We start from the raw sequence: 13,893 nt of genomic DNA, 5'->3' as shown, positions 1-13,893 counted from the left end.
GAACACAAGAGCTTGTTCCAGACGCCCACAGCCTTTTACGTACGAAAGTGCATCCTGTTCTCAGAATTGAATGCTCTTCCCCCAAAGTAGAACCAAGATGCCTGTGATCGACAGAGAAACCTTTGTTTTTGTACAGCCAGGAGAACAAGCTTTAACCACCAGTAGTCCATTTTCATGTATAGAAGTTTTTTTTATTAATAATAATAATATTATAATTGCTTACACTTATGTCGCGCTTTTCTGGACACTCCACTCAAAGTGCTTTACAGGTAATGGGGACTTCCCTCCACCACCACCAATGTGCAGCCCCACCTGGATGATGCGACGGCAGCCATAGTGCACTATAGTTACACCCCTACTCTTTTCAAGAAACACCCTGGGATTTTTAATGACCACAGAGAGTCAGGACCTCAGTTTTACATCTCATCCGAAGGACGGCGCCCGTTTACAGTATAGTGTCCCCGTCACTATACTGGGGCATTAGGCCCCAGATAGACCACAGGGTGAGCATCCCCTTCTGGCCCCACTAACACCTCTTCCAGCAACAACCTTAGTTTTTCACAGGGGGTCTCCCATCCAGGTACTGGCCAGGCTCACACCTGCTGAGTTTCAGTGGGCTGCCAGCTGTGAGTTGCGGAGTGATATGGCTGCTAATAATATTTATAATAACATGGAGGGTGGTGCAAAGAATGTAATGAATATAAAAGAAAACCAGATATGATAGTTAAGGCTAACAGCAACAATGAAAAAAATAGTTTTTAAACTCCTTGTTTTAAAAAGTATTCGACTCTCTGACAGTCTACGGGAGGGAATTTGGAAGATTTGGAGCCATGGCACTGCAGGCCTAATTGCCCATTGATTTTAAATTAGTCCTTGGGCAACATCCAAGTGAATGAGGCCATTATGTACTGAATTAACTGATCAAAAGCATTTGACTTGTCGTGTACAACACTTTGGTGATTTAGGTGTTTTAAAGATCCAAAGCATTGAGAAGACCTACAACGCTATAAACAACTGAACTATGACTATTAGGCCACACAAAACTGACAGAAAGTGACAAAAACATGGAAGAGAGAGACACAGCCCCTAGAAGGTACAAAATACCCAGAGCTCTATTTAATCACATTGGAAGGTGTTTGCGAAACCCTGGATTTAGATGAAAAGGCACTACAGATTAATGGGACCTGTGACAGTCTGACGACACAATTATTATAACTCCACCGAAATCAGAAGAATTACAATTGTGAAATCAAGAACTGCACGGAACTGCAATTAATGTATGTTTCAAATCGGATAAAATGAGACCTAAAGTCATAGCTGCTACACTAAATATACACTTCGGTTGAATATAAACTAAAGTGATATCTGCTACACTCCCACGGTGACTGAAATAAAAACCATTGATATGGGGGATGTCGATACGGATGTATATTTCAGCTAATTCACAGTGTCCTCTGAAAAACCAGATGAAGGGGAGTCACAATGAGTTTAAAGGCTTTAAGCCGCTGAATGGTGGTAGTTGTGGCTCGAAGGTTGTGTGTAAAATTGATTCAGCCACACCAGACAACAGCAAGAAATTCCAAACAAGAGTTTGGGATAAATCAGGTGATTGTGGATGAAAATGACTATTGGAGAGCTGGAGTGTGTATTCTAAACAAGACGGTGAGGTGGAGACAAGGCTTGATCTAGAAGAAGCTAGATAAGAAGAGCTGCAGGCGCCAGTGTGACTCTTCATCCAGCGGCAGGTTGATTAACACTCCTGGCAATGATGAGGATGAGCAGGAGGACATGTTGTGTGCTGATCAACTAGGCTGGCCTGCGCACACAGCCATATCACAGAAACGGTGCGCTGTGACTCCATCTGTTTGGGAACCAAATCTCAGTTCTCTACAGCTCACCCCAAGTACCCCAGCTATTTAAATACGCCTGTTATCTACATGTCCCCATACGTACACACACAAAATGAGTAGCACATCTTTCTTTTGAAGCTGATTGGCTCAATTAAAATTGCACTTCTTTACCCAGAGTGAAAAATATCCGCATTCGGCACAGTTTTTCTTGTTGGCAGTTAGGGTGGAGTACGTTGATGCTCATATTGACGGACATGCTTTAAAAATAAAATTAGTTCCGTTTATAATTAAAAATGCAAGAAAAGATGTCAAAGGCTGTCGGACGTCCCTTATATCCTTAAAAAAATGTCTCCACTAGATCCTGTTTCGAAAGATCTGTTCTATTACTAGGTTTTGAGTAGCCTCAGTAGTAATGATATCGCACTTTGATATTGTTTAGACTAACTCAAAGCACTTTCTAACTACAGCTACGCTCAGAATCACAGGGCTCTGTGTCTGTGTGCAGCTGTATTTAAATGGGAATGTGAATGGTTAAGATGAGCGGTTTAATTTGGAGTTCTTTTCATAGCTGGTACAGAGCGTGTTTCTGTCCTTCGGGGCTCAGTAGAGAGGAGACAGAAATGTCAGCGGCTTGGTTGTGGCTTTGGAAAAGCAGTAAGGATTAGGCTTGTAGACCACTAAAATAATAGAAGATAAAATCTGTCCTGCTCTGTGTGCTCGGTGTTAAAAATGCAGCTCTGTGCCATATGGGAGTCGGCATGTAACTACTATGGCAAAGCTCTGAGTGTGAAATCAGAGCAGGCTCAGACACGTGCAGCTGTGATGGGTTGTACTGGACATCATGCTGATAGTTGTGCACCAGCTGAATACTGTAGCGAGGCTTTGCCATGGATGCCAAGCTAGTGGGCTGTTAAAAGTGGGACGTAGCAGATTGCAGACGAACACCAGCTCTCTGCTGATCCTGCAACGAAGTGTCGCTGTCATGTGGAGTAGGGAGATCCACGCCTGACTCAGTGGCTGGTGACCGAATCATGCATCCTGCCATGCCTTTGGCCTAACTGACCACAGCACGAGCGTCTGTGATCCTTTTGCACGTGTGTGACAATTGCTCACCTTGCAGCAGAATATCCAGGGTGCTGGTGTCCCCTGCCGCCGTTCCTCCGTCAGGGTGAGTTGGGCTCCTCGAGGATGTTCTCACACACATGCTCCTGGGACAGAGAGCAGACACCCCTGTCTTGTGAACTTTTCTGCTTTCCCCATACACAGCCGCTGCCCCCTCTGCTTCCACGGGGTGTGTATGACACTATAACGCCTGCTGCTCTAGTCTGCAGTTCACGTCAGAACGCAGTGTAGCTGAGCCACTGCAGTCCTCAGTGTGCTGAATTCATGTGACGGCTGTCTGTCGTGTCCGACGATGACGGTTGTACTTTGTGCAGCTCGTCTGTTTGGTAGACGAGCCGCACGAAGAAACCTGTGCAGAAGAGCTTTTTGAAGGGGGAAAGCCGTTGCACAGGGGCAGTCCCACTCTCTCGGCCTCAGCAGCCTGGGTCCAGCGGTACGAGTTGTCGTCACGACTGGAGCCTTCCTTGGTTGCGGTGGACGGCCATGACGCCTTTCTGTGCCTCGCCACGCCCTTCGCTTTCCACGGAGCGCTCCTTGTGCCCAACCTCCAAGATGGAGGACCTGGCGCCCGACGTGGGACACGAACCCACTACCCTGAGGTTATGAATCTCAAGCTCTACCAACAGAGCTAGTCAGGGGTGTTTGTGCTGAATTAGTGTAGTCCACACTACACTGTGTTCTCCATTGTGTTGTCCTATGGAACACATTTTTCTCTGCAGTAGTACACAAGGGGCACTTTTAGAAGCTCCTATAAACACAACGTTTCGGCCTTGAAGCCTTCTTCAGGCTCTTATAAAGGGATTGACTGCTGGTTTAGAAACCCACCCCCCCACCCCATCCGAATGGGCAGCTGTCTCTGTGTTCAGTATAGAAGGCAGCTGCACTGAGTCTGATCTTAAATCGAGACGAAATTTTGTGTCTTTGTGTCTCTTTAAAATTTGGAATCACCAATCCTCCTTCATTTATTTACCAAGCTAACCCAGCCCCAGATCATTAACCAGCTCGGATTTCCCGCTGCAGTCCTGATCCCAGGTCGCGGACAACATGTGCTTCCCTCCAAAGCATGCGCCATCGGAGCCACGGACCACTTTCCACACTGTGAAACCCCACGGCGCACACAGGAGAGCTGCCAAGGGTTACTGGGAGCTCTCGCTGCAAAACACAGCAAAAGCACATGTGCCCGGCTGGTCACAGGGGGGCGCTGTTGCGCGACACGCAGAACAGAACTTCATAAAAAGTGCTCTGCCCAGCTATGCAAATTCCTTTTCCGATTGTGTCCTTCCTGGTCCGAATTACAGGTGCTGGTCACTGATCCTGGAATAGCCCAGGATCAGACAGGCAAGTGAGTCACTTGAGACTTGAGAGGGCCCAAGAGTACGTCTCATCTCTTCTCCAGCATCTGTTGTTACAAGTTGCTGAAGGTAACAGGGCGCAGAATCTGTCCACCCAACTGCTATCTTATTCTTGTAGGGACCAGTAGGGAGCGCTCACCCTGCAGTCTGTGTGGGTCCTAATTCCTCAGTACAGTGAGGCATTATGCTGATGGAGGGTCCAGAAAAACGCTACATAAGTATAAGGAATAATTAATTATTATTCTCTCCAACAGATTTTATGATTCAGATTTTAAGAATTCATTAATTTTCCATTCTTCTTCTTAGTTGGAGGAGGCAGCCAGTTAATTGTGATCCACAAGAAAGAACGGGCTCTGAAAAGTAATGAGGTTTTCTGATACTCGCATTAGTCAGGCTTGTCTGAGTGGATTTTAAGGTAACGCAAGACCAAAAAACAAAACAGGGAAGCTTGTCTGGAAACCCTATGGATTTGACAGCTGAAGAATTGCGGCTCCGTTCGACTGCAGCAGACGCGTGCACACGAAATGCAGCGTTTTTATGTTTCTAACCTTGTTTCTGCTGGGAGAATGTCCATTCATGTCACTCATTCCCTGCTGAATGGAGATGAAACAGCACTTTCAGTTAAATGTGTTTGTCAGGACAGCGTGACAACCATTTATTTTTGGGATAGTGTTAAAGTTACATGACTGACATAAGAAAGGACACAAATGATAGGTGACAGTTCGTCCCGTCTGGCTCATTTGGTTGTTAGTAGTCAATTTCTTGAAAAAAAAAACCAGTGTATTAGCTTTAGCAGGACAACTGGATAACTTGTTCCATTCTTTCACGGCTCTAACTCAAGATGTACTTCATAGTCCTGTACTTGAAGGAAATAAATCTGATAGTGAACTTTGTTGAATTATTCAGGCTTAAATGAAATCTTTTGTCTGCTAAACAGGTGGGGTTCTTTGACTTTTTACATTTGACGGATGTACAATAGGGCTTGCTATTGGATTTTACGGATGGAAAGGATTACAGTGGTGAGCTGATTTTGGTTAAGAAGCAGTCAAACTAAAACAATGTGTGTGTTGGGGGGCTTAAAAAGATAGTTGACCAGGATTCCCAAGACGCTGATGTGCAATTGACAGAACGTAGAGGGAAACAGCAACTCTAATGACTTCCCAGAAGCCTGTAGGTGTGCAGTTGACATCAGTGCAGAATGAGCCACTCCACCAATTGCCCATAACTCTCCTGCAGGGCATGTTGGAGCTGGGAGTGTGTCTAAAAATGGACGGCTCAACATGCAGCCGGGTTGAAGAAGGTTCTCTGCCCTTCTTAATTCTTTCCTGTGCAGTATAGGAGTCATTGCCGTGAGCCCAGATGTACGCCATGGATTGGCCATTCCACATTGGGTGGGTATCAAAGAAAAACTACAAAAAATAATGAGGGCAATAATCTGGTGGCAAAACTGGAAAATCTGGGATGAGGTGTTTACTTTCCTCTTAAATAAAAAAAGAACTGAAAGAAAAGCACAATAAAAATAATTGCTTTCAAAGCGACAAGAGCTTAATGAAACTGGAAGTAGGACAAAGGAAAAAATGAGACGGGGCTGTCAGGCAGCATGTACCAGAGAGCCCCGCAGTTTGGCACAAATTGCGAAATTTACAGAAATTAGTTGGCTTTTTTTCACCCACAAAATAGAGCAGGCAGCTGCTCCTCTCTCACTCCTTCATACAGAACCTCCTTTTAAGTGGAGCCTTTTTAAAACTGCGTAGCAAATGCCCAGGTTTATATCCCTCTTCTCTGAGTCTGCTTCATCTGCATCTAGAAGACATCTGATACCAGAATCTGCTTCAGGCCTGTCCACCATCCTGGGCTCAGCCTGAGTCATTCGGTAAAGCATGCCAGAAATTAAAGGCATTCTGCTTTATACCCATGCTAAGAACTGCTTCTCTTGTGCTTATTTTAAAGAACATAATCTCGTGAGGTATCCTTTGATATCTGGCATTTAGAGGTATACATGTACAATATATGTATTTATAATGCTATTAGAATGCTTGATTATTATGTTTTAGCTTTTCAGTTATCCGCCTTTGAGTCACAGAATAGATGTTTATTTTTAAACGTTGTCTTGATTTTTGAGCTAAAACTTGACTGGTGTCCAGGCATCCCTCTTTCGCAAAACAAAGGAACATTTTTCTAAAAGAAGATGTCGGTGTGTGTTTCGCTGTGTAATGCGATTAAGCCATCTGTTCAGGGTGTCATGTCTTCTCATTGATAGACGCTTACAAAGAAACCGTGGGAGAAGGAACTATGACTTGTCAACCCCTCGGATTTTGAAAGCAGGCTTATCTTTAGTCATTACAGTGATAACAACAACAAAAAAAATCTTTGCAAATTCTTTGCATCCTGGTTGTTGTAATCTAAGCCGTTAGAGGATGAGCAAGTGTTGTCTGATCACAATTACAGCACATCTCAGAATAGAAGACACAACTGAAGTGTGTGTTTTTCTTTCTAACAATGTGTTAACGCTCAGCAAATTCCGCACTCGGCCTCTTTTCCATCAAGGTAAGGACCGATTTTTTTCTCCGGTGCGATCGTGTGCGCGAAACGCATTTCGGAATTATTCTGGCTGTCATTTCTGATTAAACGGCAAAGGCTTCCCAACAGCAGCCGGCTCAGATTGTGGGAAGGGAGGAGCTTCATTGATCTCGGCACGGAGATACTGACTACGGCTCAGGCAGGAAATGCGATTTCGTCTTCTGCATTTGAAACCTCATTAGCTGTACAAGCTGCAGAGCTATTCTTGACATTCTGGGAGGGGGTTGTTATAATGAGCGTTCTGGTAATGTGAGAAATGTTGTTTGCTTTCAGGCATAGAGAAATTAGGGAAATAAACATAAACAGTGAGTAAAAAAAGGATAGCAAGACAAAGAGGGAGGCCACTGTTTTCAGGTGTCTGGAAGACCTTTTTAATGCAATCCTGTATCACTGCTCATATGTGTTTGTTTTCACTATAGCTAGTGGTGGCTTGAAGTGTGCAGCATGCTAATTATCATCTCTTTTAAACATGTTCCTACATGTCAGATGTCATTTACAATGAGGAGCCTGTTTAACCCTTTGTCTGTCTGCTCTGCTGGGTGTCTGAGAGACGTTCACCAAAGAGTATCATTGTTGTGTTTGGGCAAAGTTTGAACTCCTTATTTTCTCAGCTCTTCCTCAATAAAGTGTCAGGGGTCTGCTGCTGCTGCTGCTGCTATAGGAGTCTCCAGTTCAAGTTCTCTTTTCCACAAGTTGCTGTTGCATGTGGTGTAGTTTGTAGACCAGTAGGTGGCGCACTTCCCTCCGTACCAGAATTTCCTAACCTAGGGCAATGACAGGAGACTCTGTCGGACTGTAGGAGGTGCCATCCTTGATGTGATAAGCTAAACCGAAGTCCTGACTACTTGCTCATTAAAGATCCCATGGCACTGTTTATATAACAGTAGGGGTGTTATCGCCGATGTCCTGTTTAAATTCCAATCTGACCCTTGCCCTCAGACTTCCCCTTTTGCTCAACTGGTGACACAGATTCCTTGATCTCTGCCTGATCTGCAGTGGAGGTGCTGGTGCAGAACGTCAGCTTTGTGTCACCCAGGTGGGTGCTGCTCTTTAGTTGTGAATGAACTGACCTCCTTCCTGTATGTAAAGCTTTGAGAACAAGGGGTCATTTTGGGAATTCATTTTTTAACAAGGTAAAATCATGCTAATGGGAAAGGTGGGGGAAAAAAAGCGTTGCACCAAGAGTTGATGGATGCTCTTGCCTTATTCGTCCCAACAGTGCGAAGATGAGCCTGTCTCCAGGAGGAGGGGGGTGCGGCGGGGGGTCTCCGACGGGCAAGGTGGGGTGCTGCGGGGTGCCCATCGAGGACATGCAGGCCCTCGCCATCACCTCGCTGCCGGCTGCCGACATCCACAAGCACTACGAGCATATCCGTGAGCTGGGCAAGGGCACGTATGGCAAGGTGGACCTGGTGGCACACCGCACGCAAGGTGAGTGCCTCCAGTCATTCACGGGGGTCATACAGGGGGGTCGGGCAGTGGCTCTGCCTGGAATAAGAGCAGGAGAACAGTTACTTAACAAGAGGAGGTCATTCTGGCCTGACTGGTAGTTAGTAGCTCAGTGATAATTTCACTAATTTAGCCAGTAGCTCTATCACCCTGCAACCAACAACTGCTAACCCCCTGAACCCTGAACCCTGAACCCTGAAGCTCAGCAGGTGTGAGCCTGGTCAGTACCTGGATGGGAGACCTCCTGGGAAAAACTAAGGTTGCTGCTGGAAGAGGTGTTAGTGGGGCCAGCAGGGGGTGCCCTCCCTGTGGTCCATGTGGGTCCTAATGCCCCAGTATAGTGACGGGGACACAGTACTGTAAACAGGTGCCGTCCTTCAGATGAGACGTAAAACCGAGGTCCTGACTCTCTGTGCTCATTTAAAAATCCCAGGGTGTTTCTTGAAATGAGTAGGGATGTTACCCCAGCGACCTGGATTCATTACTCTGTTCTCCTCCCCACTGAGAGCTGGAGTGTGGTGAGCGTTCTGGAGCACTATGGCTGCCGTCGCATCATCCAGGTGGGGCTGCACACGGGTGGTGGTGGAGGAGAGTCCCCATTATCTGTAAAGTGCTTTGAATGGAGTGTCAAGAAAAGCCCTATATATGTGTAAGCAATTATAATAATAATAATAATTATTATTATTCATTTCACAAATTCACTTCACTTATTCACCTACCTTTGATATTTAACCTGACCAGTACAATTTCTTCCAGAACCTGGAGCTCATAAAAGCTGAAATAGGAGAGTCTGCTATGGGAGTCTTATCCTGCACCCTGCACAGTCACAGACTGTGCCGTTCTGTACTGTATAAAGAGAGCTGTATAACGTCCATCTCAGGCCCGATTATGTGGTGTGTGGAAAGTACAAGCTGTTTCCCTGCCAATCCCTCTTAAAGTGCCATTAAGATAAGTCCATTTCCAGATCGCAATTATCACTGCATGGCATTTATAACCCTGAAATTACTTGGCCGTAACCACATTGAAATCAGGGGCTCTGGCTATAGGAATGAGTATAATACAGTAGTTCTCAAGGGTGTTAAAAATTACACTCATGTATTTTTTCTCAATGTGCTAAAGTGAAGGGTGCTGGGAGGGGCATGAAAAGAGCTTTATTTTTCCGAGAAACCGCAAACAGGCAATTTTGCCAATGGGCGTCACATTTTAAAGACACTTATTAAACAGAAATCCGAGTACTAAGGGGTAAACTGTGTATTCTATGCGACACAAATAACGGCTTCAGGTCTGAATGAAACAATACAATTTTCTTTATACTGGTTAAAACACTGATTTATCAAAATGTTCAACCATCCATGGCTAAGTGCCGTAACCATGGCTAGTAATGTCCTTAAAAAGAGCCCGAGCTCTCGTTCAATTGCCAGTAGACCCAGAAGATGTCTCACTATGCTTGCAGGCATCATATAAGATTTGCGCTTGTTTTTGCTAACTGTGATTCAGTCGAACGGATTGAACAATGATGTTTGATGGTGCTTGTCAGCATTGCGTATTAAACAGGAGCACATTCATAAAATTCACTACAACGTATGAGTCAGCCCGTGCTCTCACTGACTAAATGTGACTGCCCTTACTACATATATTGTATATCTGGAGTCGCACAGTAGTGATGGCGACGAGGAATTTCCTTTCACCTAAGGGGAGATGTTGTCGTTGGGCACCTACATTTTAAATGCAAAAATGCTTTCAGAAAAAAGCCTTTTTTTCCTCTTGATCTGTAAAACAAAGGATTTTTTGCTGTAAAACATACTTTGCAATAAACAGAAAAGCCAGTGATATCAATGCCAATGAGAAATTGGGAGAACTGACTTTGCTGGCCAGATCTAGAATGAAAATGGCATTCATTTCATGGGATTGCATCATTTTTTCAAACAATATTACTTGGCATGAGAAATCCCCCCATCTTGATATTTTTTATTATTATTATTATTTATCCTCAATATTTTTCATTGTTGATTTCATTCTTTCATCCTTTCCTTAACAGCAGTGTTGAAGCAAACACCATCACATGCTGGAACATTAACAAAAACGAATATTGCTAATTAACCCAGGATTAATTGGGCTCAAAAAAGAGATGATTGATTCAAACTATGCTAAATTTCCCCGATGTTAAGGCTGGATTCAAAACGTCCTGCGTGGAGTTTTAGTCCCAGGCTAATCTGGCATGAAGGTGTATCACGCATGCCGCAGGCTTCGCCAATACCATGTAAGTAAATCTTTTAAATGTACAGCACCACCTAGGGACTGCGATATCTCTGGATCCAGCTGCAGGAAACTTCAGCCGTTAATCTATTCCTTTTCATTGTTGGGAGTAACTAGAGCACTGCACTGAACAGAAAGCCTTCTTCTGTAAGGTTTGTCTACTGTCCTGCCCCTAGTTTGAACCCCTCTGATAAAGAAAGTGGAATAAAGTGCAAATTAATGCTACAGTAGTGTCAATTGGCACAATGTATTTCCACAGCTAGTCTGAGTTAATGTGGATTTTGTGTTAATGTGTTTCTAGCACGGTCTCTGTGGCGCAATCGGTTAGCGCGATCGGCTGTTAACCGAAAGGTTGGGGTGGTTCGAGCCCACCCAGAGATGGTGGAAATGTTTTTTAGGGTGGAGTGGTGGCACTGTGGCTAAGGATCTGTGCTTATGGCTGGAAGGTTGCTGGTTCAAATCCTGCATCTGAAAGAGGAATCCTACTCTGTTGGGCCCCTGAGCAAAGCCCTTAACCCCAACTGCTCCAGGGGCACTGTACAATGGCTGGCCCTCTGCTCTGACCCCAAGCTTCTCTCCCTGTCTGTGTGTCTCATGGTGAGCAAGCTGGGGTATGTGAAAAGACAAATTCCTAATACAAGAAATTGTATATGGCCAATAAAGTGATCTTATCTTATCTTTTATCTTACATCTGCTGTGAGAACAAAACCATCGAATATCATTTGAATTGGCACAGTACTATTCAACTGCCCAGTTCATATTGCTGGAAATAACATACTGTCCTATGTGATGAATATTCCTGAATGAAGGAAAGGGACAGGAAGGACCCCATCCGACCGATCCATTTGAAGTTTTTCCATTTGCTGACTCCTGTATTAATTATAGTGATGGAGCAGTAAGGCAATTAACTTATACAGTCAATGTGACATTACTCGGAGAAAGGGAGCAGAATTCTGGATGTGTTCTGGTATTCTAGAGAGTGCAGCTGATAAAGCACAGAATGGATCACACGGCTCTGCGACTGGAGTCTGATCCTTTTCCCTGTTTTTTACCCCCCTGTAACAGGGAAGGATTTTTATGCAATGTGTTTGGCTTAGGTATTGCGTTATGTGTGAGGGATTTGTTGTGCAGTGCCTCAGATGGATAACAGAAGTTTGCTAAGCTCTCCATCCTCAGATGATCATATTGGACCTACTGTGTTGTTAGCAGCCTGTTTCGTTCCAAACCCTCAACATACGTTTTTTTCTCATGTTGATACTGAAAGCAGCTTACAGTGGAAGACAGAGGAGGAGGTGACCAGCAAAAACAAACCTCCAAAATGTTCTTTCTTCAATGAAGCTGCGATGTATTATGTTCTTCTAAGTATAACGGAAAAGTTCAGCTTCTTATCGAGTGAAAAGACAAGATTTGATTAGACTTGTTCCACTGTTCTAAAAGTGCTAAATATACAGTATCTAAACATGAATTTAATTCTTTCTGTAGAGCTGGGAGCCAGTGCAGGAAGACCATGCAACCAACATATGGTCTTCACTACTCTTAAAAGGATGCATGAATAGATAGTGACAGCACAGATGTGAAATTTAGTTTTTTAAATGAGATCACAAAAAGGCTCAGTGGTAATCTCGGAGATTGTCTCAGAGCTTTAGTCTGCTGGGCGTCTAGCTCGGTGCTTCCTTACCCACGGCTGATATCTCTGTTATTGACTGTAAAGAAGCCACAGTCACGCACGGTGTAGCACCGGCGTTGGGCATGTCTCTTTCAGAGGCAGCAAGTCGAATCATTTCTGTGTTTTTGTGAGATGAACCCAATTTCATTTTCTGAGACTCAGGTTTTCTGTATAAACAAATTTGATTATTCAGGGAAACACATTGTTATTCCCGAACCGTCATCGTAAACATCCCTTGTTAAATAGCGTGGCCTGCTGTACAAAAACATAACTTTATATTATACATACTGCTGTGCAGATGTTCCTTATTTAGAAGTTTGGGTGAGAAGCAGAACAAATCCACATTCGGTTTCTTCAACACTTGAAGAAACTATCTTATGGCACGCACTTTAAAAAACGTGTTTCAATGGCCTTAGTTTTATTTCAATTTTAAGGACATAGTGCCATAAACAGACCCACCACAGACTGGTTTCAGCTCTCATGAGCCTTGTATTTAAAAAATTCAAGGGTGTTGCACAAAACAGGTAATGGTTAGGCCAGTATCATACATGTTCAGGTACAGTATGTTATACTTATGGTGTTATACAAGCCACTCTTGAAAGTAGAACATCTGGTCTATCCTGAACTTTGTAGCCCATGTACACTGCCCCCTATCCCTTACTGTATCCGTGTGTGTGCTGCCTGCTCAGGAACCAAGCTGGCTCTGAAGTTCGTCAACAAGAACAAGACAAAACTGAAGAGCTTCCTGAGGGAGTACAGCATCACCAGCAGCCTGAGCTCCAGCCCCTTTGTCATCAAGGTGCTGGACGTGCTCTTCGAGACAGAGGAGAGCTACGTTTTTGGGCAGGAGTACGCCCCTGCCGGGGACCTCTTCGATATCATCCCCCCGCAGGTAGGTCACTTTGCCCTCTTAGTAGCAGCTATTTGGAATTCCGGTGTTTTCCTCGAGGTCCCGATGGGAGATGGTTGTACTATACCAGAGTTTGAATTCCGAATCCTACTCATTGTAATCCAGAGTCACACACCTCCTGATTTGGGACATAATCTGGAGACTAATTTTACGTACAGATTAAGCAAAATATAGATATACTTATCTTTGCAGTGAACGATACTCCCCTCGCCATCCTTTCCTTTTGCCGGAAGCTATATCACCCCGCAACTCAGCCCACTAAAGCTCAGCAGGTGTGAGCCTGGTCAGTACCTGGTTGGGAGACCTCCTGGGAAAAACTAAGGTTGCTGCAGGAAGAGGTGTTAGTGGGGCCAGTAGGGGATGCTTGCCCTGTGGTCTGTGTGGGTCCTAAAGCCCCAGTATAGTGACGGAGACACTATACTGTAAAAATGGTGCCGTCCTACAGATGAGACGTAAAACCGAGGTCCTGACTCTCTGTGGTCATTAAAAATCCCAAGGTGTTTCTTGAAAAGAGTAGGGGTGTAACCCCGGCATCCTGGCCAAATTTCCCATTGGCCCTTACCAATCATGGCCTCCTAATAATCCCCATCTACGAACTGGCTTCATCACTCTGCTCTCCTCTCCACTGAGAGCTGGTGTGTGGGGAGTGTTCTGGTGCACTATGGCTGCCGTCACATCATCCAGGTGGGGGCTGCACACTGGTGGTGG

The 13,893-nt window shown here is 44.7% G+C and overlaps 1 protein-coding gene across 1 annotated transcript in view; it reads left to right on the top strand.

The window, feature by feature from the left end:
* sbk1 (SH3 domain binding kinase 1) overlaps positions 1 to 13,893 on the top strand; it is a 35,495-nt gene that overhangs the window by 14,358 nt on the left and 7,244 nt on the right. The window contains exons 2-3 of the mRNA XM_088937029.1: positions 8,124 to 8,335; positions 12,965 to 13,167. Of these exons, the coding sequence (XP_088793155.1) occupies positions 8,124 to 8,335; positions 12,965 to 13,167 (415 nt within the window). The remainder of the gene's footprint in view (positions 1 to 8,123; positions 8,336 to 12,964; positions 13,168 to 13,893) is intronic.

Source organism: Atractosteus spatula, chromosome 18 (genome assembly GCF_055471065.1).
Source record: "Atractosteus spatula isolate fAtrSpa1 chromosome 18, fAtrSpa1.hap1, whole genome shotgun sequence".
Taxonomy (NCBI): Eukaryota; Metazoa; Chordata; class Actinopteri; order Semionotiformes; family Lepisosteidae; genus Atractosteus; species Atractosteus spatula.
This window is presented reverse-complemented; position numbering and strand designations above follow the sequence as displayed.